Source organism: Chelonoidis abingdonii, chromosome 17 (genome assembly GCF_003597395.2).
Source record: "Chelonoidis abingdonii isolate Lonesome George chromosome 17, CheloAbing_2.0, whole genome shotgun sequence".
NCBI lineage: Eukaryota > Metazoa > Chordata > Testudines > Testudinidae > Chelonoidis > Chelonoidis abingdonii.
Genome location: NC_133785.1, coordinates 1411745 through 1438271, shown reverse-complemented (window position 1 = coordinate 1438271; position 26527 = coordinate 1411745). Strand labels below are relative to the sequence as shown.

General features: G+C 39.1%; 1 protein-coding gene across 5 annotated transcripts in view; it reads right to left on the bottom strand.

The window, feature by feature from the left end:
- SLC6A1 (solute carrier family 6 member 1) overlaps window positions 1–26527 on the bottom strand; it is a 121254-nt gene that overhangs the window by 16979 nt on the left and 77748 nt on the right. For all 5 annotated transcript variants that reach the window (XM_032771514.2, XM_032771530.2, XM_032771548.2 and 2 more), the window contains 11 exons: window positions 26223–26354; window positions 24449–24549; window positions 17695–17804; window positions 17433–17565; window positions 13430–13564; window positions 13198–13301; window positions 12696–12820; window positions 5552–5664; window positions 3020–3151; window positions 2248–2350; window positions 735–835 (listed from right to left, as the gene is read on the bottom strand). In XM_032771514.2, coding sequence (XP_032627405.1) covers window positions 735–835; window positions 2248–2350; window positions 3020–3151; window positions 5552–5664; window positions 12696–12820; window positions 13198–13301; window positions 13430–13564; window positions 17433–17565; window positions 17695–17804; window positions 24449–24549; window positions 26223–26354 — 1289 coding nt within the window. The remainder of the gene's footprint in view (window positions 1–734; window positions 836–2247; window positions 2351–3019; window positions 3152–5551; window positions 5665–12695; window positions 12821–13197; window positions 13302–13429; window positions 13565–17432; window positions 17566–17694; window positions 17805–24448; window positions 24550–26222; window positions 26355–26527) is intronic.

Genomic DNA, 26527 nt, shown 5'->3' with positions numbered 1-26527 from the left:
CAGTTCTCTTCTCTCTGCTTATTAATCCTGAGAGAAATAAATATGGTTCATGCAGTTAAAGATATAGCTATAGTTTATGTTTCACAGAAACTCATCTGGATTTGTTAGCAAAGCAGATAGCAGCAGCTGATGACTCAATCTGGTGGCACAGTCAATGGAATTCCATGAAGGAAGTGACTCCATCTTGCAGCACTTACACATTCTGTTGTCTGTATTTGTAATATCAGTGAAGGAATATAGTTTACAGGAAGTGGGCACTTTTGGGGCATTCTAGACCTTGAAACAGGACAGCCTTATGTTTAACGGTACACAGGGCCGGCTCCAGGCACCAGCGCAGCAAGCAGGTGCTTGGGGTGGCCAACGGTAAGGGGCTCTTCGGCGGTAATTCTGCGGCAAGTCCCTCTGCAGCTTTTTTTTTTTTCGCCGTTTGGGGTGTCAAAAACGCTAGAGCCGGCCCTGACGGTACAGGATATACCATACACAATTTGCTATCTCCACCATCAAGCTACTCACCACTTCTGAAAGTATAAACGCTAGAATTCTGCATGTCATTTGTTTCTTAGACCAACTCCGAAAGATTGGCATTCCAGGGGCCTGATTCTCCTCTCTCTTATATTGGTCTTAACAGTCAACATATGTATTAATGTGCTAAGATAGCATGACTATATTCTAGCACATATTGAAGTCATTTATATCCTTCATATCACAGTATAAATAATAATTTTGTTCCTTACTGCCACAATGATAGGAGTAAAGAAAGTCCAGCAAAGTTTCCACCAGATGCAGGGTCTGTATCCCACCATTTCCTGGATGTTGTCATAAAATCTGTTAACACCTAGAACACAGAAATAAAAAGAAGAAATTTTTGTCTGCCAGATGATGAAAGCATAAAGGGTCTGAGATAATAAAGACCCTTTTAATGCACATTTAGTAATGTGGTCAAGAAGCATTCCTCTTGAAGTCTATACAGACTATGAAAAACTCTGCAGTTAACTGAACAGGAGAAAAAATGCATGCAAATGGCATGAAAAACAGGACTTTTATACATTGTTCTCATTCCACCACGCTGAGAAAGGAGGCTATGCATCAAATCAGTGATGTTGTACCCATTCCTGCCAGCAGTCAATTTAGCACCAGGAGTATGCTGAAAAGTTCCTTAACATCATTAGTGTAGTCATTGCAATCCATCACTCAGGTTAGCAAAAATTCCACAAGCTTTGTTAGAATAAAAGAGACTTAGTCTGGGATTTTCTAAAGAAGCCTTCATAATAGGAGAGGGAACGAGAGTGTCCTTTAATGCCTTATACAGATGCATTAATTGTAAAGAGCAGTTTTTGTTTACATGTACGATGTGTACCACTATTCTGTCATCCTCCAAAAAGTGCACACCTGAAGATCTGCATATTGTCCTCATCTGGGATACCTACTGTTACATTTCTTTCTTATTCATATGTTGGATTCATATGGTGTATTGTTCCTTTCCATCCAAATATGGTTTATTTCTATTAAAGACCTCATTCAAAGCCCATTATAAGCAATGGAAAGTCTCCCACTGACTTCCGTGGGCTTTTGATCAAGCCCACAATGAAAATAAAAGTTGCTAAATTGTTCCTGTATGACACAGAAATGATGATAGTTACCATTCTGGCTTGGACAAACATAATGAGGCAAACGGTAGTCAGTAAAGCCCTTACGTAAAGATTCACATATGGACATGACCATGTTTGGCATAAGCATGGAACTGGGGCCCTAACCAAATATCAAACTTGCAGGCACCCAGGGCAGAATACTGTATACATTTTGTTGCCCTGCTCATGCACAGGCAGCAACTTTTTTTCAGCAAGGCTTTTATCTTCAAAAGAAAAAAAAAATTGGGCCAATCTGTGTATCATCTAGCAGCGAAAAAGCAACTAGAGCTGGATTGGAAGAAAACGTCCTCATTCTAACACAGGATTACAAATAAATACGAAGACACGCATGTATCACTTTCGTTCACACAACTGCTGATATTATTCTCTGGGGTGTTTTAGAGAGGCATACACCATAAACCAAATTCTACACTAAGATGTGCATAACCTTCCAGACCCTTGGGAGGTTGTACTCACGTAAATGAAAGCAAAATCTGGCCCCACATTTAGGTAAACAGAATACTGAACAAAATGGGTCTTAAATGAAATTAGCTCATCTTTTCCAAAAAACTTTTAGTCTCAGTACCCCAGGCAGCATAGAGACAAACATATCACATACCATAGCACCAGGATATAGAGATACACTCAAAGAATACAAGAAACAATAGGCTCATTCCACTTGCAGAGTAGTAGTCAAACAGCTTGAACACATAAATTCCACCCTACGAGATACAAGAAACAAATGACTGAAGTTAGTACATTTCACCTGGTATTTGTTCTGAAGACAAGTTAACATTTCTCATTAATATTTTTGTAGTTATCTATTACTATTATTTTATAATTATTATTTAAAAATTGTAATTTATATAGTAATTTTCTGAAAAGCTGTATAATGCTTAAGATTGTATTGATTTCCTTTTAGGAGATCAGTAGTTACCAAGAACTAGAATAATATTAACTAATTAGCTTGCATATGTAAATTACAAACCCCTGATTGGCTCTGCACTCAGTAATTTTTCTGAACTAATTTGCAACCAGTCAATTCACAATAAAAATGTTAATAATAATACTTTTTTTGTTTCATAGTGTTGTCATTTAAGGATTTCAAAGATCCTTAGGAATCTTGGATGAGATTCCCAACTGTGGTAAATCAGCATAGCTCTATTGACTTCAATATGCTAATCTTTGCATCTTGAGCAAATCTTTAGAGAGTAATGATAGTTTTTGTCAATCTCCACTTTCGGCCCTCTTTAGTAGATTTCCTTATAAATATATTGACCTCAGCCACAGTGGAGGGTTTTTTCCATTCTTCACCTTCTTAGTGAAGTTGATTGAAACTATAAACATTGTAAGTAAGTTGCAAAATAAAAATCCCTTTATATAAAACTTACCTGAGTAATATTGGACAGTCCTATCAAATAGGAAATAATGCATACTACAGCAATGAATATTTCTCTTCGAGTGCGTAATAACTTTGGAAATTCATCCACCAAAGCTGTTATGAATCCTTCCACAGTACAGAACTGCAAGTAGAGTTACAGGTTACACACAACACAGTAAAACTGTGGTGTTAGATTTAGAGCAACATTTTCAAAAGCATTCAGCGCTGCCCACCAGCTGCTCCCATTGAAGTCAATGGAAAATTCAGTAGATGCAACCACAGGCCAATGCTGAACACATCTGAAAATCCCTTTTACTGGTTATTAAAATCTATGCAAAAAATTATCCTTCTGGCACAACTCTTACAAATTAACATATGCTTCGTACGATCAAGTGTTGTTTCTTTTGTGATGGAAGAAGTGCAGACAGCCTAAGCAAACAATGGTGCATGTACTTGATTGGGATTTCTTACATGCAGAACATTAAATAATGCATAAAAGCTTGCCAGACTGGGCACCTCAATTGGAAGGTGAAAAACTCAGGGTTGGATCCTCATTTGGTGTATATCACCATAGCTCCGTTCTATCAATGGAATAATGCCAGTCTACACAAGCTGAGGATCTGAAACCCCATGGGGAAACCTAAGAAAAATGACCAATAGAAAGTTATTTCCGTGATGACAACTGAAATCATGTAAGCCTGCTGTATGTGAAGTTATAGTCATTTTTAGAAGTGAAATAATGACTTAGCCAATATTTACAGTTCTTCTTATTAATGAAACATTTCATGCACTATAACTGATGGAGCAGTTATACAGAAAAAAGAAGAAAGCTTGACAGCCTGTGGACATAGCTTGTTTGTAATAATATTAGACTATCTTCCTCAGCTGTTACAGTAGCCTAGAGACAAGCTCTCTCAAGAATATTTTTGACCCAATTAATTTCACAGTAGTTCTCCAGAGTGAATGTTGTGGTTTATTGTTTTTCAAGGAACTCCAGGCTTGATGAAGGAAATAGCAAAAATAAGAATCTTTGGTTTCTTTTCATATCTCTTGTCAAAATGCCTTGGTTTTCTTTTCTTTTCTTTTTTTTTTTAAACACTTCTTGGCAATGGCTGGAATCAATCAGTTTGGCTATCAGAAAAACACAGAAGTTGGTTGTAATTAATTAAAGACTATCGCAGTACTAGTCATATGTAAGCAGTCCTGCAGGTTCGCATATGTACTATCAATGCCATATGATTTACTAATCAAATGGAGAATTGTTTGCTAAGGCCCCTTAACTGTGTTCATGGATCCCTGCATCTATGATCAACTTCAGAACGGCTTTATACAGGGATTTCATGCTCGTGACCAGTGGCAGAATCAAAGTCTACAAAGGTATTTTGTAAATTAATGGAATTTAGAGAAAATGAAAATACTATCACTCCTTTGGCAATTAAAATATAAGCCACCTAGTCCCTTTCTGTGCTGGAAATATGTTCTTTCAGCTGTATGAAGTTTTCCAGTTTTTTTAAGCACTTTAAATCCTGAAAAGATTTTCTCCGAAGTGTGATTCTTTCGCTTCTTGTTTTTCAGTACGGCAAACTGGAAGAACAGCCGAGCTCTGTACTGACTATTCATTCCCAGGTGAAATTCAAGATTAAGGTTAACATGTATAAAGTCTTTCCTGGTTTAGGCCCCAGTATCTCAGAGACCTGCTTCCTTTCCACACACTACAATGACAACTGTGCTAGGCTGTCTCTCTTCTGTTTGTCCTTCAGGTGCCAGAAACAAGGTTTCTCAGTAATAGCCATTTGCCTCTTGAATTTGCACCTATGAGTTATACTTCTAATTCTGAAATTTACTACATTTAGAATGAGATGCAACATGGCGTCTCGGTCCACATCTTCTGCTAGTTGTAGGTTCTTGAGGCCCACTCCACTTGGTTTACTAGCTAGACGTTTCCAGCTATCAGTTTAGCTGTTAAGTCAGGCACTGCAGGGAGCCATAGCGTATATAATTCCTTTGTCAGGAAATACTTGTTGCATCTAAACCTTTAAATTATGTCCAAATATTGCCTCAGTGATGGACACCTCAGAAATGTATATAATTAACAATATAAAATTGTTAATAATTAAGGGGGAGGCCCTTTTGTTTGCAGAGTACATATCCTGCATACTGTACCTACTTTTGTTGTAGCCGTTGACTCTGAGGTTTGGAACTAGCAGTTCCTGTGGAAAGGAAAGTGGCTCAGTACCAGTTGCTGGCCTTCAGAATATCCCAAACCCTTAGGTCCCCTCCCCCAGCTTTCCACCCATTGGACTAGAAGTGGTCCTGTACTCAACGATAGCTTACAGTGTGAAAAGAACAGAAAGAGATACTGTCTGTCATTAGAAAGACAAGGTGAATCACCATTAAAAGATATTTACCTCACTCACCTTGCCTCTCTAATATCCTGGCACCAACATGGCTACAACAACACTGCATACTGTTTGTCATATCATACCATACATATTACAGATAATAAAGTATTTTTAAAAGAATCAACAGTAAGCAACATTACCTGGCTATCAATTCCAAGCATAAGCAACATGGAGAAGAATAGAATTGCCCACAATGGAGAGATAGGTAACTGTGTCACGGCTTCTGGATAAGCTAAAAATGCCAGTCCAGGACCTGGTAACAGAAACAAGAGATGGGTTATTAACTGTATATCTTTATTTTAGCCTTGATACAATGCAACAGGATGGTGAAGGTATTTGCACTCTATAGCACTTGTGTTTTTGGTTTGTTTGCCAGTCTGAAGACTAATGAGGTGCAAGTTGGGGTGGGATAGCTATATCAGGGAAATAAGAGAGAGAAAATACACTCTGCTATACGGAAAGAAGTGAGGGGTATCTCCGATTCAAATGTTGTAAATTAGAAGTAGTTCAAAATGCTGCTCCTAAAAGGCTGCCTTTGTGAGTTTCAATACTGCAAATATGCTTGCCTTCCTGGGACAGAATTTGCATCTTCAGGCTCCTTGGTGAATTATCTCTGCCTTTTACCTACACTCAAACAGTTGGTGATAGCTGTAACTACAGCCAGAACAGTTCTTAGGAAATGTGGAGACAATTCCCCTCTGATATATGCAGAATAGATAAAAGGACTATCAAAGATAGCTCTAATAGAGATGCAGATTCACTTTCCAATATTTAGAATAGGACCATTTGCTATTCCATGGGATGATTTCTATTGCAATATACATTACTCTAACATAAGAAGCGTCTTCTGACAGTGGTCAGGGCCAGATGCTTCAGAGAGAATGAACAGAACAGGGCAATTTTGAATGATCCAGCCTGTCATCCAGCACCAGCTTCTGGCAGGTGGAGGTTTTAGGATACCCAGAGCATGAGGTTGCATTCCTGGCCATCTGGATAATAGCCACTGATGGACCTATCCTCCATGAATTTCTCTAATTATTGTTTGAACTCAGTTCACAACATCCCCTGACAACGAGTTTCACATGATGACTTCACACTATGTGAAGAAGTACTTCCTTTTGTTAGTTTTAAACCTTCTGCCTATTAATTTCATCTGGTGAAGACTAGTTCTTGTGTTATATGAAGTGGTAAGTAGCATTTCGCTATTCACTTTCTCCAAACCATTCATGATTTTATCGACCTCTACCATGTCCCCCCTTAAACGTCACTTTTCTAAGATGAACGGTCGCAGTCTTTTTAATCTCTCTTCGTATGGAATGTGTTCCATGGCCCTTCTTCTTTTCTTCTCTGTACCTTTTCCAATTCTAATATATATATTTTTAAGATGAGGCAACCAGAACTGCACACAGTATTCAAGATGTGGGTGTACTGTGGATTTATATAGTGGCATTATGATATTTTCTGTTTTATTATCTATTCCTTTCCTAATGGTTCCTAACACTCTGTTTGCTTTTTTGACTGATGCTGTACATTGAGCAGATGTATTTAGGGAACTATCCAAATGATTCAAAGATCTCCTTCTTGAGTTGTAACAGCTAATTTAGATCCCACCATTTTGTATGTGTCGTTGTGATTATTGTTTCCAATGTGCATTACTTTGCACTTTTCAGCACTGAATTTCAGCTGCCATTTTGTTGCCCAGTCACTTAGTTTAGGGAGATCCTTCTGTAATATTTTGCTTTCAGCTTTGGACTTAAATATCTTGAGTCATTTTGTGTCAACCACAAATTTTGCCATGTCACTGTTCACTCCTTTGTCCAGATCATTTATGAATACATAGAACAGCAATGGTCCCAGTATTCATGGTCTTTTTACTATGAAGCACAAGGGTGGAAGGTGAAGGGGGAAAATGACCCTTATTATAAAAGGAAAGAGTGTGTTTTTGTTGTCTCAGCACACTGGGAACTAACTGTTGGTATGCTGATGGCGAAACTCATAGTAGTCTAAAGTAATCATAGAAATAAAATTGGAGTGCCTCTTCCTAAAGTGGATATCCTAGTTGTTAACTGTAAATTTAATATAATCTTTATTCAGTTTTCACAGAAAATAAGTACATCTGTGATAACTGCTAGGGACATATTGTAGCTTTTGGAACAGCAAAGCAGCAAACAACATTAGATATCTGAATGTTATCATCTTCCAAGATGCTTACCTTCCAATATCCTCATTGCATATACTTTGACCTTTGCTGATCAGCATTATTAAATATGATTGGAACGCCTCCCACATGGCAAAAATTCCAGAAAGAGAAATATGCCCTTGCTTTTGCTGTGTTCATATGCACCAATGAAACAGAGCAGAGGTTGTGATGGTAGTGTCTTTAAAACTGTCTTGCTTCGTACTACTTTTTACAAAATTAAATTGGAGCATTTAAAGAAAATGATGTCAGGAATAAATATATCAGAACTCAAAGACTAAATATTTCAGATTGCAGCTTGCAACCCCGTCAGAAAAGATGTCATGTATTATCAAGCCTACATGCTTAAAAAGAATATTAGAGGTGGGCCCAACTGAATATAGCAGATCTGCATTGCTCCATAATTTTGGGTTGTGGATTCTGAACTAGGATCTGCATCCAAATTTGGGAACTGGTTCCTATCTCTGGACCAGATCAAAAATCCCAGCTCCAAACACCCTTGAACTAATGTGCACATAATATACAATGTATGAAATCCACATGTGGACCCAAGCTCCTTTCTAACAGTAATGATGCTCTACACCTAACAAAAGGGAACAAACATTATTCACAGCTTACTCCAAATCACACTCTGATTATATTATAAATAGCAGGATATGAACCACATTTTTGCAGTGTTGCTTCATGAGTTGATAAGCAAAACAGAGTCTGCTTCCAAAATCAAATCCCAGCAGGAATATGGAACTGCCAAACCAGATCTGGCTGTTGCACAGCATCTGTAGTGTAATTGTCAAATGAAATATACATAGTATTCCAAAAGCCAGAGCCATAGCAAATGTCATAAGATGCCTTTCCCAATTTATGTAGCCTATCTCCTGTTTGTGAAATCTAGGGAATACCATCTGGCTGTTATTTTTCATTACTATTTGCATATTCTGTTATACCAACATTGCTGAGAAAAGTAGCATTACAGCACTATACAGAGCAGAGAGTCATGTGCTCTCTGATTCTACAGAAAGGCTCTTTACAAGAGCAGCTGCTGATAATATTGATTAAAATCTAAGTTCAAAGACAGCCATATCATAGATTCATGATACTGCATATTATTTTTTCAGAATCAAAGAGATGTGAAGCTCTGAATATGTGGAAGAAAAAAATATTGACAAATAAAATCGAAAACAAGTACAATGTATATTAAGTCCTGTATCAACATTAGGAGAGTTTGCTTCAAGATTAGAAACCAATACAGCTCTCTGAACTAGTCCACTTCTGTCTTAATTCTCTCTCCACTGTCCAAACATCACTGGGTAAAGTAGTATTTTGGGGAAAAAAACCAAACATAATTATGACACAAAATAAACATTACTAGCCCACTCATGATCTCTTAGCACATTAACTGTGTTTTACTTAACACAGAGTGCTTTTTTGTAAACTGGGTTGAAAGTGGGTTTTTTTTAAATTCAGGAAGGTCATTTAATAATTTCCCCATAACTGTACTGTTCTCATAACTATTCTGTAATTGTGGGTCATTCTGATATTTGTCTGTTATTTAAAAAATGTAAGAACCAAACTGTAAAGAGAGAATGACCCACACTGAAAACATTCTCGCTGTTTCTGTTTCCTTTCTGCTCATCTCACATTGTAAGGAAGAGCCCACAAGATCTTGCCAAGAGTTGGAGGTGATAGTGGTGCTGCTGCCAACCTTAGAACCTTTAGCATAGTATTAATAGGACTCACTTGAGATGTGGGAGACCAAGGTTCAGTTCCCTCCTCTGCCTGAGGGGAAGAAAGGATTTGAACAGAGGTCTCCCACACCCCTAACAGAATGCTTTAACCACTGAGCCGAGGATTCTGATGGAAAAAGATATTGGAGTGGCGGGGACTGGATCCTGGGTCTTCCAAGGTGGGTGCCCCAACCACCAGGCTTAAGAGCAATGCTTGCTCTCTCTCTCTCTGGCCCAAGGACAATTTAAGTATTTATCCACAGTGGAACAGCTTCAACAGGAGAGACTGAGGGAGCCCCTCTTAGCACAATGGGCAGAGCACTCGCCTGAGAAACACACCCCTGTTCAAATCCTCTCACCTCCTCAGATAGCGGAGGGAATTAAACCTGAGTCTCCCACATCCTAAGACAGTGCTCTAACCACTGCGCAACAGTTATAAGCAGAGTACGGCCACCACCACCTCTGGCCTGAATTTGAATGGGACCTGATCCAGTAGGCAGTGACTGAGTGTAAGTATCAGATCAGGCCCTGCACATGAGCTAGGCAGACAAATGCCTGTCTTCCCCTGCTCTGTGGATTGCTCTGGGACTTAGACATGAGACAGGAGACTGGATGTCTAAACGAGGCAGCAGTGCAGTTGCCTAAAGGCAGGAGGGAAGTTTTACTGCAAACACATAGGCACCAAGTGAGTTTAGGTACCTACAGTGTTCGGTGGCAGCCTAGCAGAACTTTTGTGGACCACAGTAGAGCCTAAAATGGGGACTTAAGTGCCTAAGGACCTTTGTGGATCTGAGCCTCAGGTGCCTTAGAATGCATTTAGGAACCTAATGTTTGGCACCCAGGTTTGGAATTGTTGGCAACTGTTCACAGGTGCCACGAGAAATCTTTATGCTGTCATACAGAAATCAAGTACACAACTCAAGAAGCTTATTTCTCACACCATTGACTTTCCCAGCCATCGAATGGGAATTTTACATGTCCTTACAGGTTTCTGGCTAACTCTCTGCACCTATATTCTACTTAAGACAGTTAATGTTCTTGGGATTCAAGTTCTATTCATTAGAAGACCAGACGGTATTTTAAAATTGGGTTATTCATAAGAACATGGTAAGACACACTACTCTGGTGTCCCTCAGCCAGTGACTTACAGTTATCAGCATATTCCTCCATGAGGTTACAGCTGCTGTGTAGCTGTATGGATACCTGGCATGGCAACTGAGTTTTGGCAAGCATCAGCTCTAGTAAGCTAAGCTTTTTCACTTGAGGTCAAGTCAGTGAATTTCAAGCAAAATACAGCAGATTCCTGCTAACCAGGAAACCCAGCTTACTGTCCTAATAAAACAAATGTCCTGATAAGGGGCCAAATCCTGCTCCCATTGCTAACAGAAGTTTTGCCATTGTCTTGGAGAGGCACAGGGTCATGTCCCTAGAAAATAAGTCAATAAGGAAAAAGTAATGACCATATTGGAAAGTCGGACAATGAAATAATGAATGAATGAGTAAAAACAGACAAACAGAACTGATAGTCACTGCATTTCATCTGTATTTATTCTACTTTGGGACCCACCACAGCAAAGGGCTGGTGCTCAGATTTTCACACCTGTTTAACACCCAGTTAAACACCAGACTGGCTGAACGTGTCCCCATTTGTTAATATTGTCTCCTGTAAGTAGCAGTCCCTGTCATCCATTCTCCTTAGCACAAGCTGGATCCTTTGTAGGTGCCCTAAGAGCTGGGTTTGCTAGTAAGCGACTCAGTTAGGCAGTCATCCTGTTCAGTGTTCACTGCTGTAGGGCCCTATATTCAGGGCTGGCTTCATGAACCAGCAGAGGAAGCAGCACATGCTAAGGGGTGGCATTCTGTCCATTCTTGGGATGGCACAGTCTGGGCGGCCCTTTTTTTTTTGCTTTGGTAGGGGCTCTCTTTTTTTTTTTTTTTTTTTTTGCGAGTGGACAAAAAATGCATGTGGAATTCTTATTTACACAAAGAATAGGGCACAATTTTCCTCTTAACTTCTCTCTCTCTCTGTATGTGTATGTGTATGTAAGGTGCAACTGAGTTAACTAGGAGCTGAAGGGCCTAACGGGAAATATTAAATATGTTGATAATCAATTGTGATCAATAATTTGTCAATATTCAGTCTTAGTGTCCACCCTCACACCAGTTCCTATCTCTGTTCTGACCCTTCCCACAAGCTCCCAACACAGCTGCCTGTTGCAGCCTGGTGAGTTTTCCTCCAGAGGGGATCTAGTACTTAGAAGTGAAATAGCCTTGCCACCTGCCAGACCTATTAGCACAACACTGAAACTGTTAAAGAGCCATTCAAGTGGTAATGAAGCCATTTAACAAGCATTTGCCATCCCCAGGTATATACTGTCAGTTTCTGAATTTACTGACAAAAACTGTTGTGCATTACTGTAATATTTACTTTTCTCAGAACATGTTAGTCTACACGACCTTAGTTTAAAATTTGCTTTAAAAATATTTAATTAGTGTGTTGCTGAAGATTATAAAATCACATCTCTGAAAAATCCTTGCATAGATTTTTAGATGCACAATCTGAGTATTCATCTTTAATCTTAAATGCTTGGATCTTCAGACATATAGTTTTTTAAATAAATCCTTCAAAAGACCACCCTGATCTAAAATACACATGCAAGCCCGGGCTGCCATCGGGCATAGGGGCACCAGTTTAATAATACTGCATAGGGCCCTATAAATCCTAAGGACAGCCCTGATTCTGGCCCCTGGCTATTGCCTCTTTTGGTAGACACAGGTTGTGCAACCGTTTGGAACAAAGATGGTGAAACTAGCCTGATTTTGTTGGAAGCTCAGAACTCAGAGTAAGTTCGTGGAAACTTTCTCAATATCAGAAGTTTTCTGAGTGAATGTGGGATGATTCATGGTTTAGCTCCAAACCAGGTGGAAACATGGACATTTCAACTGACCTTCACTTTTAGTTTTAGTTCACTGAAATCAAACTAAGCAAAAACTCAACAGGTATTTCCAAAGTTCCCCGTTTCATTGCAACTTTCCACCTGTCTCAACACCTTCTAGTTTGTCCTTTCACATGCCCTTTACTGGATAACTTAATCCGTTACACATCTTGGAGTCAGTACGTTGTAAAAATACAATTCAAAATATGTTAAGGGTTACTACAGAATGAAATTCCATTCTTCATTAGACATCTTTATCTTAACTGCAAAGCAGCATGGGAGTCTTGTGCTCCAGCAAGCCGTAAAACCTTTCTTGGACTATCTTAAGTGTGAACAAATAATTAAATGGAATTACTGGATAAAATATATATTGCTGTAAACAGACTAATGGATGCGACTGAATTGCTTAAAGAAATAGGTTGCCTACCTGATGCTGCAACATCTGCAAGAGGCCTCTTTGTGACATTAGCCATGAATCCAACAATGGAGAAGATGACAAAGCCAGCAAACATACTTGTGCATGAATTTATGCAACACACTATGATGGAATCCCTGAAACAAAGGAAGAGGTGCATTAGACTAACAAATAAAGTAATACTGGTTACCTTCCAGTACTTTCTATTATTCTGATTGAGAGGAAGGATGATAGTCTTATGTTTAAGGCACTTGACTGGGGATTCAGCACTTCTGGATTCAATTCTTTGACGTACTTTCTCTGTGACCTTGGACAAGTCACAATTTCTCTGGGCCTCAGTTCCCTATTAGTAAAATGGGGATACTACTACATTGGTCTTTTCTATTTAGATAATTTGATTTTAGGATCCAGAAATGTTTCTTGCTACACATTTGTACAGCCCCCAGCACAGTGCGGCCCTGATCTCAGTAGGGATGTCTAAATCCTACTATAATACAAACAACAATATGTTTACCTGTAAACGTTGTTGTGGAAAGGGTTGTAACTTCCAAGAGCAATCAGTGAACCAAGACCCAAACCATAGGAGAAAAAAATCTGTGTGGCAGCATCCAGCCAGACCTAATTGCAGAAAGCAATTTTTTTTTTTTTTTACTATGTGTAGATGTACACTTTGATAGCTGCTTAGATACTCTGTTAATGATGAGCAATTAGCATGGGACTTTGGTTTACAAGAATCAAATATTTACCTCAGAATCAGAAAGCTTACTGAAGTTAGGAGTGATATAGAATAAAATGCCTTCCTTTGCCCCAGGCAGTGTCACTCCACGGAAGAACAGGATAACCAGCATCACGTATGGATAAGTAGCAGAGAAATATACCACCTAACAGAAAGAAACAAGGAATTGTGAGCATGGAGTTAGAATGGGCTCTTTACATTAACTTTCAGTAGCTTTAGCTACTTGCTTCACAAGAGTACAGTGAAAGGAACCCAGATTTGTTTTTCAATCTGGAATACTGGGCAAGGGTCAAATTTGGTGGGGGAAGTGATGGCATATTGCTCTTTATTCCCACATACCAGATCCAGAATCCTCTACTCACCAAATGTAAATAAGACCCCCTGCAACTGCTCTGCCACCTGCTCTTAGGGCCAGAGGCTGGGGAGAGGTCAGGGCTGCCCCAAGGCACTGGTTCACACTTCTCTTGTTCTCACTGCTGGCAGTGTGAGCACCAGCACTGCCATGCAGAGCTCAGCCTGGAGGAGAGCACCATATGGCTCTGTTCTTCCCGTCCCATGAGCTCTATCCCTGCTAGCAGGGATCTGCTCCTACATCAGGGAGAGGGGAGAGGTGGAAGACATTTGTTGGTGACAGAATTGCCCTGCTTTGGTTCTTGACATCATCTGGCTTCCAAAAGCCCTGGGATAGGCCGTTGTGAAGTCAGGACACAAAAACAGATTGGCTGCCTTCTTGGAAAGTATGAAAGGAGGAGGAGAAGGCAAATTCTGGATGGCAGTCATTCTTTTGAACAGGCTAAGTCCAACTATCAGCTTAACCTGAAAGTGGCGCATGGCTCTTATTGACCAGTGAGAAGAAGGCCTTCAACTGCCCACATCAAAATTTATGTGCAAAGTTCACTTAAGTGCCGTATGGTAACATCACTAGAGTGGAGTCTGAATCTGACAGCTACACTATGGCTATGTCTACACTACCGCCGGATCGATTTTCCAATGATTGATGCACCAGGGGTTGGTTTAGTGGGTCTAGTGAAGACCCTCTAAACTGGCAGAGCACTCTCTGGTCAACCCTGGTATTCCACCCTGAACAAGAGGAGTAAGGTAAGTCAATGGGAGAGTGTCTCCCATTGACCCAGCGCTGTGTAGACATGGGAGTAAGTTGACCTAAGCTATGTGAAAAACGTAGCTGGAGTTGCATAACTTAGGTTGATTTACTGCAGTAGTGTAGACATAGTCTTAGTTCTCTCTTCAGATAAGTGCCAAATCATCTGAATGTTGTCTTCAGTCTATATGAAGGGAACATAAGTGATCTCTCTCCTACCATTCATCTCCACTCTCTGACAAACAGAGGCAAGGGACACCATTCCTCACCCATCCTGGCTAATCAGGAGTGGCGCCAGGGTTTTTGGCGCCTAGGCGGGGGTCCTTCCGCGCTCCCAGTCGTTGGTGGCAATTCTGCAGCAGGGGTGTCCTTCTGCACTCCCGGTCTTCAGGGCACTTTGGCACCGGGTCCCAGAGCGAGTGAAGGACGCACCGCAGAATTGCCGCCGAAGACCCGGAGCGTGGAAGGACCCCCCGCCGCCGAATTGCCGCCGAGGGCAGCAAAATGCCACCCTCCCAAATCCTGGTGCCCCAGGCAACCGCCTAAGTCACCTAAATGGAAGCGCCAGCCCTGTGGCTAATAGCCATTAATTGACTTAACCTCCATGAATTTATCCAGTTCTCTTTTAAATGTTGTTATAGTCCTAGCCTTCACAACCTCCTCAGGCAAGGAGTTCCACAACTTGACTGTGCGCTGTGTGAAGAAGAACTTCCTTTTATTTGTTTTAAGCCTGCTATCCATTAATTTCATTTGGTGACCCCTAGTTCTTGTATTATGGGAATAAGTAAATAACTTTTTCCTTATCTACTTTCTTCACATCATTCATGATTTTATATACCTCTATCATATCCCCCCTTAGTCTCCTCTTTTCCAAGCTGAAAAGTCTTAGCCTCTTTAATATCTCCTCATATGGGACCCGTTCCAAACCCCTAATCATTTTAGTTGCCGTTCTCTGAACCTTTGCTAGTGCCAGTATATCTTTTTTGAGATGGAGAGACTACATCTGTACACAGTATTCAAGGTGTGGGCATACCATCGATTTATATAAGGGCAATAATATATTCTCCGTCTTATTCTCTATCCCCTTTTTAAAGATTCCTAACATCCTGTTTGCTTTTTTGACTGCCTCTGCACACTGCGTTGATGTCTTCAGAGAACCATCTGTGATGACTCCAAGATCCAAGGGAGCAGATGTGCACTCAACAGTCACTAAATTTCAATTATCTGTATTTTGCTGCTGAATGATAGTGTTTTATATCTTGTTCGTGTGCCAAATCCTGGTCCCCTGCACAAAGGCCAATGTCCTATGTGGGGACTGATGGTGTAGAATCCTGCACTCCAACCCAGCAGTAAACTGCAGCTGCTGCTACAGACAATGAGCTGCAGCAGCACATATCTCCATGGCATTTTTTCCCAGGACTTGCTAATTTGGGGAGGTGTTTTTTTAATCACAGAAGGAGTAGTGGGCACAACAAAAAACACAGTGAAGCCCAAGGGTCTATGCTAAATGCTGTTCCCAGTCCCAGGCCATCCCCAGGGAAGTAGGAAAGGAGTAGTCCTTATCTTCCCTGCAGCATGACAGCAATTTTGTCTGGGCCCAGCAAGGGCTGTGCAAGGGGGAAAGGCTCTTTGTACCCTTTCCAGCCTAGTGTGCAGCTGCATAAAGGTCAGGGCTTAGAATTATACTGTAGCTACATTTCAAATGCATGTAGTTAATGTACAGTGAATGTAGTTTTTGGTAAATACACTGCAATTATATTACTATCACCAGCGGATATTCACAATATAGGTAATATAGTAATGAGAATACAGGAGTATTGGAAAGCATATGTCCTAGTGGCAGATTTATGGTTTAACATAAACACTTAATTGTCTAATATAGGATTTATAAGTATTGATGGTCACAAAAGACCCTGAATGATAATATCCAAACTGTTGCACGTTTCAGTTTCTTTGGCCTGATTCTCATTTATTCAAAGGCTGTTTTAACCTGCCCATGCAAGGTAAAGGGGCCTCAAACTGGATGTAACCAACCTGCTCCCCTCTATACTGCCATTGTGGTACAAAGAAGCCTTAGGGTAGCTAAGAATTAAGTCCTTAAACTATAACCTTTCCCCCCACACCTCCACACACATAGAGCTGCTTCATTAAGCAGGGACTTACTTGTTGATCCAAAGTATGAAGTTGTGAATTTCTTCTTACACACAGGATTTTGTGCAAAGTACATGTGACAGGTACAGGTACATTACTAAACATATTGGGCCAGATTCACCCACTGTGGTGCAGGGAGGTGTACATCACATCTACATCCATTTTACATGGTTTTAAATTGACCCATTTTTCATGAAGCTTTTCATTATTTTTGTATGGACATTTTTAGTCATTGTTTGCTGTGCTGTTGTAGCTGTGTTGGTTCCAGGAGATGAATGGGTAATTGCCCACTTCATTTTAAGTGGAGTTCTACAACATGTGTGAACCCCTTATGCAGAACTATCTGTCCCATCTTGTATTTAGCTTGGAGACTATAATAGCTTTCTCCAGACCTAAGGAAATGCTCTGTGAAGCTTGAAAGCTTGCCCCTTCCACCAATAGAAGTTGATGCTACAAAAGATATTCCCTCATCCATCTGGTCTCTCTCTTGCTGTCTCTTATTTTTAGTAATTATCAAGTAATTTTTGGAGTAATTATCAAAACCCTTTATACACTGTTACAAAATGCTTTACAAAGAAATCCAGGGTGAAAAAAATGGAAGAATTTAAACTCTGTAGTAAGGCAGCATTCAATATCTCACAGGCATTTTCCAGAAAGATGGCTGTCCCTAGTACATCTTGCCTTACGCATTTTCAGAATACTTGGTTGAGCAAAATAGGCACAGTTTTAATTTAAGAGCACTTACAACAGTTCTAAATCTTACCTTTCCTGTCCAGCCTACCCCCTTCCAGATGCAAAAATACACTAGAATCCAGGCAATTGCCAGTGTAATCGCTAATGGCCATCGGATTTGCCCTGGCTTTTCCAGTCCATCTGTCATTTGGTGCATGTTGCGTCTAGAATCAGCAAAAAGAATGGCACATTTGACAACTGCTTATCCTGGAGTGAGTATGTATATGTATTATAACAAGCTGAACTATGCATATGCACACAAATGATGGATAGAAAGATTCTGCTCAGCTTACTCCCAAAATTCAACCACAGCACTTGTCATGTTGGTGGTATTTGTTATACTGTAGTTGGAGAAACAGCGCTCTGTGTTCCATGCATTTCCACAGTGTCTCCAAGGAAGAGTCTATTTAAAAAGAAAAAATATGAGTCAAGCTACTAACAATGTTTTACAAGTAAATATTACCTCAGGTATATCCTCTGACTAGGAATGACAGCTGACTCGAAAACTAATGTAGGTTGAGTTCTGCACTGCACGTATGTCCCAGGGGGGAACGTCTGCCATAAAAGTTATTTAACTTCTTCTCTATCATATGAATCAAATGTGAAAATGTTTCCTCCTTTCTTCACCATATCAGGCAAAAATGTTTCAGAATCAGCTATGCCTCTCAAAATGTGAGAGTGTATTGACAGTTCTTTAAGCTATGGCTGCTCTGGAGAGGAGCTCAGGAGTCTTTATTAAATCAAAGGTAATGAAATGTGACGATTGTTGAGCACATCATATCCAAAGGTTTCAGTTTTCCTCTCAGACTGAGGAGGAGAGATGTTTACAGGAACTTGAACTACAAGTGCTATTTTCCAGTGGCATTTTATACAACAGTGTTTCTTACTTTAAGAATTGATGTTTTGATAAAAAACAGAATCCAGTGACTGAATATCTGTGCAAGTAATTTTGAACAACACTGATGTCAATTAAATATATACCCTGTTGATAGCCATACTTCTGGAAGCCAATGATTTTATGTATTATTGCAGACTACTGCACATATTACAGCACACAGAGTAAGTTTATCAGAGACTTCATGGGAATTGAAAGTCAAAGTACTCTAATTTAGACTCCAATCCTACGCTCCTAGCATATACCAGACTACCAACAACTTTGTTTCATGAAGAACATGTTATGCAAAATCCAGAAAATGTTATGTGCAAATCGGAGTCACAAACAAACAAATTTGGTTCTTTAAGAGGGCCAATTTCCCAGAGCTGAAAGGAATCTTGAGCAAAAATGAGTGGGAGGAAAAAATAAAAGTGTGAGTGATACTTGGAAATTGTTTAAGAATGCTTTAAGAAAATGTTTAAGAAAGCTGAAAGGTATCGATGACAAAAAATCTATGGCCAGTAAGGTTAAGGAAAATAGGAAGAAATTCTTTAAATGTATCATCAACTAACAACATCCTAATATTGGTATTGAATCATAGTCTCATAGAACCATAGGGTTAGAAGGGAATTTAAGGGTCCTGTAGTGGCCAAGATGAAGGATTTGTTGTGTCTAAACCATCCAAGACAGATGGCTATCCAGCCTCTTTTTGAAAACCTCTAGTGAAGGAACTTCCATGACTTCCCTAGGCAGTCTGTTCCATTGTCCTATTGGTTTTACAGTTAGGAAGTTTTTCCTGAGATTTAATCTAAATCCGCTATTTTATAATTTGAACCCATTGCCTCTTGTCCTGCCCTCTGTGGCAAGAGAGAACAAATGTTCTCCATCTTTCTAATGGCAGCCTCTCAAGTATTTTAAGATTGCTATTGGGTCCCCCTTTAATCTCCTCTTTTCCAAACTAATGACACCCTGTTCCTCCAGCCTTTGCTCATATGGCTTGCATTCCATCCTTTTGATCATACTTGTCACTCACCTCTAGATCCTTTCCAGTTTCTCTATGTCCTTTTTATACAGCGGTGACCAAAATTGGACACAGTACTCCAGTTGAGGCCTAACCAGCACCAAGTAGAGTGGTACTATCACCACCTGTGACTTGCATGCTATGCCTCTGTTACTGCAACCCAAAATTGCATTTGATTTTTTTTACAACAAGCATTGCATTGTTGATTCATGTTGACGTTGTGATCCACCACAACTTCCAGATCCTTCTCAGCGGTGCTGCTGCCAAGCCAGTTATCCCACATTCTATATTTGTGCATTTGGTTTATCTTCCCTAAGTGTAGCACCTTACGTTTGCCTTTGTTGAATTTAATTTTGTTGTTTAGAGCCTAGCTCTCCAATTTATCAAGATACCTTTCAACTTTAGTGCTATACTCTAAAATGTTTTCAACCTCCCCTAGCTTTGCGCCATTTGCAAATTTGATCAGTATGCTCTCTATTCCTACATCTAGGTCATTAATAAAGATGTTAAACAACACTGGACCCAGAACAGATCTCTGTGGAACCCCACTTGAGACCTCCCTCCAATCTGACATCATTCCATTAATAGTTACTCTTTCTTTGTGGCTGTATAACCAATTATATATCCACTTAATGGTAGTTCTGCTGAGCCCTCATTTCTTCAGCTTACTTATGAAAATGTCATGTGGGACTGTGTCAAAAGTCTTGCTAAAGTCCAGGTATATTATGTCCACTGCATTCCCCCTATCACCAAACCAGTTACCTTGTCAAAGAAGGAAATCCAGCTCGTTTGGTATGATTTGTTCTTATCAAATCCATGCTGGCTGCTAGTGATCACTCCTTCATCCTTCAAGTATTTGCAAATGGAATGTTTTATACATTTCCCTAGTAGCTTCCCAGATCAATATTATATTTGTTCAATATTAGATAAGGATGGTAAAATTGTCAATCATGAGTGAAAAAAGCAGAAGTTTTCAATAAATATTTATGTTCTGTATTTGTAAAGAAGCAGGATGATGTATTCACATCTTACAGCAGGGATTCTCAAACTGGGGGTCGGGACCCCTCAGGGGGTCACGAGGTTATTACATGGGAGGTCGCAAGCTGTCAGCCTCCACCCCAAACCCTGCTTTGCTTCCAGCATTTATAATGGTGTTAAATATATAAAAAAGTGTTTTTAATTTGTTAGGGGGTCACACTCAGAAGCTTGCTATGTGAAAGGGGTCACCAGTACAAAAGTTTGAGAACCACTGTCTTACAGCGATAAGGAAATACTTTCTATTCCATTAGTAACTCATAAGGATGTTAAACAGAAACTATTAAAATCAAATCTTTTTAAATCAACAGGACACCCATGACTATTAAAAGAATTGGCTGAGGGGCTCCCTGAATCACTAAAATTGATTGTTAATATATCTTGGAACACTGGGAAAGTTCCAGAGGACTGGAAAAAACTTCATGTTTCACCAATATTTTAAAAGATGAATGGGATGACCTAGGATATTATAGGCTAGTTGGCTGATATAAATGCCAGGAAAGATCATGAAAAGACTGATATGGGATGCAAGCAATAAAGAAATAAAGGACGGTCAACAAACAGATTTGATGCCTTTTTGAGATTACAGTTTTGCTTTATTAAGGCTGCTGTATTGTCTTAACAGACTTAGACTTTTGTGAAGCATTTGACTTAGTCCCATAAAAAATATCAGCACTATGCAAAACCAGCATAGTGCAAATTAAATGGCTCAGTAACTGGTTATCTCAATGGTTCTGAAACATTTGTGCTGGTGACCCCTTTCACATAGCAAGCCTCTGAGTGTGACTCCCCCCCAATACATTAAAAACACTTTTTATATATTTAACACCATTATAAATGGTGGAGGCAAAGCAGGGTTTGGGGTGGAGGCTGACAGCTCGTGACCCCCCGTGTAATAACCTCATGACCCTCTGAGGGGTCCCGACCCCCAGTTTGAGAACCCCTGGGTTAGCTGATATATCTCAAAGTAATTACTGTATAAATAAATGGGGAATTATCCTAAGGGGTGTTTCTAGTGGGATTCTACAGGAACCTGCTTTTGACTCAGTGCTATTCAATATCTTTACCAATAATCTGGAAAAAAATATAAAAGCATCTCTAGTAACATTTGCAGATAACACAAAAAATGGTGGAGAGGAAACAATGATAAGGACAGTTCAGTTACACATACTGACCTGGACTGTTTGGTCAAGTACACTTTTGTTTGAACAATGTGCACTTTAATACAGCTAAATGCAGTTATATATCTTGCAACAAAGAACTTGTGTCATACTTACAAGATGGGAGACAATATTTTGAAATGGAGTGACACTGAAAAGTACTTGGGGGTAATGGTAGATAGCCAACTGGACAATAGCTTCCAGTGCAATGCTGTAGGTAAGAGAGCAAACACAATCTCTGGATACATAAGAGGAGGAATTTCAAGTAAGAGTAAAGAGATGGTATTATCTATGTATACAGCATTAGTGAGGCCATTACTGAAATATTGTGTCCAGTTCTGAAGTTCCCATTTAAAAAATAATATTGAAAAACTGGAAAGGGTTCAACAAAGAGCTGCAAGAATTATTCAAGGTCTGGAAAATATGCCTCCTCATAGTGAGACACTCAAGAACCTCATTTTATTTAGTTTATCCAAGAGAAGGTTTAGAGGTAACTTGATCATGGTCTACAAGTACCTACATGGGGAAGACATTTCTGATATTAGATGTAGCAGAGAAAAGCATAAGAAGATCCAGTGGTTGGAAGCTGAAGCTACACAAATTCAGACTAATAATAAGGCCCAACTCTTTTTTTTAGCTGTGAGAGTAACTGACCATTGGAACAACTCACTTAGGAACATGGTGGACTCTCTGTCACTTTCAATCTTTAAATCAAGACTAAAAGATATGTTAAAGCTGAAACAGACATTATGAGTTTATGCAGAAATTACTGAATGAAGTTCTATGGCCTGCGTTGTACAGAAGCTCAGACTAGATGACCATAATTGTCCCTTCTGGCTTTAAATCTATGAATCATAAAAACACCTTAAGTCTCTAACTAAGGAGCTTGTCCAGAAACAAGATGCAAGTTCTGATGGAGTATGTATTCATTTCAATTTAATGCATTTTGAAAGTGGCTTTACCAAATTTTTTTTCTACCCATTTTTTTAAATTTATAGAAAACAAAAGTTTCTTAAATACGAACTATCGAAAATAATGAGAAGCAAAGTGAAGTTTCCTTAGAAAAGCCAAGTCAAAAGAAACTAATGGAAGCTGAATTTCCATTGTGGCATGCACAATACTGAACAACAAAACATCATCAACAAACTGAGCCAGATTCTTGGCTCTACCATGGCCCCTTTCAGATACTTCATTGGCATAAATTAGTCATACAGCTGCCTTAACTGACCTCCTTAATTTACAAACTGCCTTGACGCTGTTACAAATTGGCTTGAGGCTGCTCTAAAATGCACTGAGGGGAACTGAACCAATCTTAAGATTAGGGAACATCAAAGATGCAGAAAAGCTATCTTTGTCCTCTCCCATCCATGGTCTTCTGATGAACAGAGCTTGGCCAGCCCAGAGAATCTAGGCCTCTAACAATATGGAGAGGAGGGATAGCTCAGTGGTTTGAGCACTGGCCTGCTAAACCCAGGGTTGTGAGTTCAGTCCTTGAGGGAGCCATTTGGGGATTGGTCCTGCTTTGAGCAAGGGGTTGGACTAGATGATCTACTGAGGTCTCTTCCAACCCTAATGATTCTATGGCAGCATAGAGAAAAATGTTTCAAAAGAAGAGGAGTTGTTCTATGCTCACCAAGTGCTACATTGTCATTTGTTTTTCTTTCTCTTTGGAGGAGAAGGATGGAGCATCTTGATAAATAAGGAACACAAGATCAGATCTGTTTTATCTATGCTTGCTCTGATGAGAGCTAAATGGAAGGCATCTCATACAATGTATAGATCATACATATGGGTGGAATACCACTTAAGTTTCCATGAAATTCAATTCAGCATATAGTGGAAGAGAATGAAGATTGATTTAGACTGACCTCTACAAGAAGTGTGTTGCCCTCAGGCAAAACTCTCATTCATTTTAATAGGAGTTTTGACTGGGAAAGAACTTCATAAAAACTGCATGAGTGGGTCCAGTTGTACAGCAATGGTGCTTAATACATTATGAATAATAAATATGAAATTAATAAGTCCAAAATTTCAATGTGCTCACTGTAGTTCGTTATAATAGACCTTTATTTTAGTTATATTGCTTGTTGAAAAAAACAATACTCAACTTTAGAGCTCATTTAAATTTTTCAACTGAAGTATTTTTATGATGAAAAATAAGGTTTCCTTGAACATACTATTTTGCATGAAAATGTCTTTTGACAACACTTTTGATCTTTTAAGGGGAAATTCTTAAATGAAATAAAAACTTCTTTGAAACTGAAATTTGTTTTGTTTCAGTTTTTGAAAACCAAAAACATTTTGAATGTCCTTCTCCCTCCGTTTTTCTGTCTTCCTTCTTTTTCCCACTAAGTGCAACAAAGTGAATAATGTCCAAAGTTTTTTTTCCTACATCACTTTTTCCACTGTATCTTTTCAAAACTTTGTTAACACTGGAAAAGTTACAGAGTGGGAAAAGGAAAAATGCAACATTGCCACTCTAACTTTTCCAAAATTAGAGAAGCTTTGAGAAGTTATAGAATATAAAAGGAGAAAAAGGAAGAGAAAAAAAGTGGTGGGTGTCCAAGGAATCGAAACCTCATTCATTCCATGCAATCATGATTGAAAATAGAGAGAAAAAATCTGAAATTCTCACATTTTGGTAATTTTGGGCTTTTAGAAAAACTGAATCCAAATGAAATTTTCACTGAGTTTCATTCTGTAATTTTTTTGAATGAAAAAACGTGAATACATTTTTTCATTCTAAATTTTTGTTGGGGAAAAGGGAGTTTTTGTGTGCTTTGTTTATAGTTTTTAAACTTTCTCTACTTAAATATAAGAGGTTCTGTTCAATTTAGTTCTCAAAAAAATATTTTTTAAATCTACAGTGGTGTTTACAAGGAGGTGGATTGGATTAAGCAGCTTTCAGCAACAAGTTTTTGATTCTTCTATTAAAACAAAAGTACACACACACTTACAGTAGTAAATGAATTATATAGATAATATATGGCCCAAGAAATAATCACAATGTAGTAAATATTTAGCCAAAAGGACAGGACGGCAGCTGCTAACCCCACACCTGCAGGAAAACAAAACAAAACAAAGTGAATATTAGAGATTTTTCTACTATTCTTCGCAATGTTTTTAACAACATCGGCACTAATACAAATGGTGGCAGTTGGAAGGGGAAACAACATATACAGAACAATTACATCGTATTGATTTATTGATCATGTACCCGGTTGAAACTCTAGAAGTAACATTATAACAAGTGGACACTAATTTTAGGTGATTCATGTTTTGGGTACCCAAATTGAGATACCTGATCTCTGATTTTGTGACATTATAAACGGGACCTTGCAGCTTCTATTGACTTCCACTGGAGTTGTGGTGCTTAGCACTTCTGAAAATAACAAAAACAAACATCTCCTAGATGTCTCTAGTTGGCACCCAAAATGAGTGGGTACTATTGAAAACTGAGGCCTAGTTTTTTGTGCAGTACTATGTTTCAATACATATGAAAAGCTCCCAACCCACAAACCCACACTCTACCATGCTGCTTCCTCAGGTCAGTCACCACACCTCAACCCTGGTCCCTCAGAAAATGCCTGTGGATATAGAATAATTATCCTCCAGCAGCCAGCAAACTCAGGCTGTGTTGGACTAAAGACAGAGAGCAGAATTGTGGGCTATCAACTGAGAATGCCCCACCCTCAGCTTCCCACGGGAACCCCTCGAGGGACTGTATGGTATTCAAGCTGATCTCAGAGGTACGTGGGACCCAAACCATAAAAGACTTTGCCAATCAAAGTCAGTACTTTGAATTGTGCCTGGAGAAGATCTGGTGTACACTATAGAGCACAGATGTAATGTGTTGTCTGTGGGAAACACCATTATGTAAGCTGTAACCTGCATCACCTAAATTTTCCAAGATGCTCTCCAGGTGTAGTCCTATTGCAGTAATCCAGACAAGGGTGGGACAAGATGGGAGTAAGTATAGCATGGTCTGCATTCAATGGGGAAAGTCACACACACAGATAGCAATGCAGGAAAGCTAAAATGTGTACTGTAGTGCGGAGCAGAACTAACTTTTGAATACATATTTGAAACTTGTTTCATCTCAGGTTTCACTGCTAACCCAAAGCCCTAGCTCTGGGTGCTGTGGTTTCATTTACAACCAAGACAAAACTCATGGTTTCTCACTGTTGGCATCTCAAAGCAGGAAAAACTAAGACGTTTGAACTAAGTTTTGCTCTGAAGTTCAAACTTAAAGTTATTCTATTGGGTCCTCTAGGCATTATTGTAATACAAATATTAATATTAATAAATAAGAGGGGCTGAAAACCCATATGAACCAGGATAAAAGGAGATTGATTGACACTGTTTTGAACTGAAACCATTATGTTTTACACCTGCTCCACATAGAACTATTCAAAACAATCTTTACTATTCTATATTCTATCAGAAATATAAATTTATAAGACTAAGTAAAACATTTATTCTGAGATTTTCAGAACTACTCAAGAAATTCAGGTGCCCAACTTCTATTAATTTTAATGGAATCTGAGTGTCTAAATCCTTTAGATGACTTTGAAAGTTTCAGCCCCACTTCAAAAAATCAGATGTTTCTTTAAAAAAAATGAGCAAAGTAAAAATGAAGGAACATTGTATCTGCTCTGTAAGTGCATTGAACAGCTTCTGTGACCTAGAAGTATCAGAACAGTAGATGTTAATACAAATCTCATATTTTACCTTTAAACATTGGAGCAAGCTTCCAGACTCCGAGGCCTCCTATAGATGTGAACTGACCAAGGGAACATTCCAAAAGAAATAGCGGAACTCCAGCAAAAATTAAAGTAAGGAAATATGGAATCAGGAATGCTCCTAAAAGGAATACAGCAAGTGGTCTGTTACAGGGAAAAGTTATCTTAAATCTACATTTTTATGAAAGTCCGATACTTCCATACTTATTATACCGCAGATTTTTTTCATGGTATCATTTTTATTTTGATTATTCAAAATAGCTAACATTCATGAATGCCTTTCTGAACAACTAG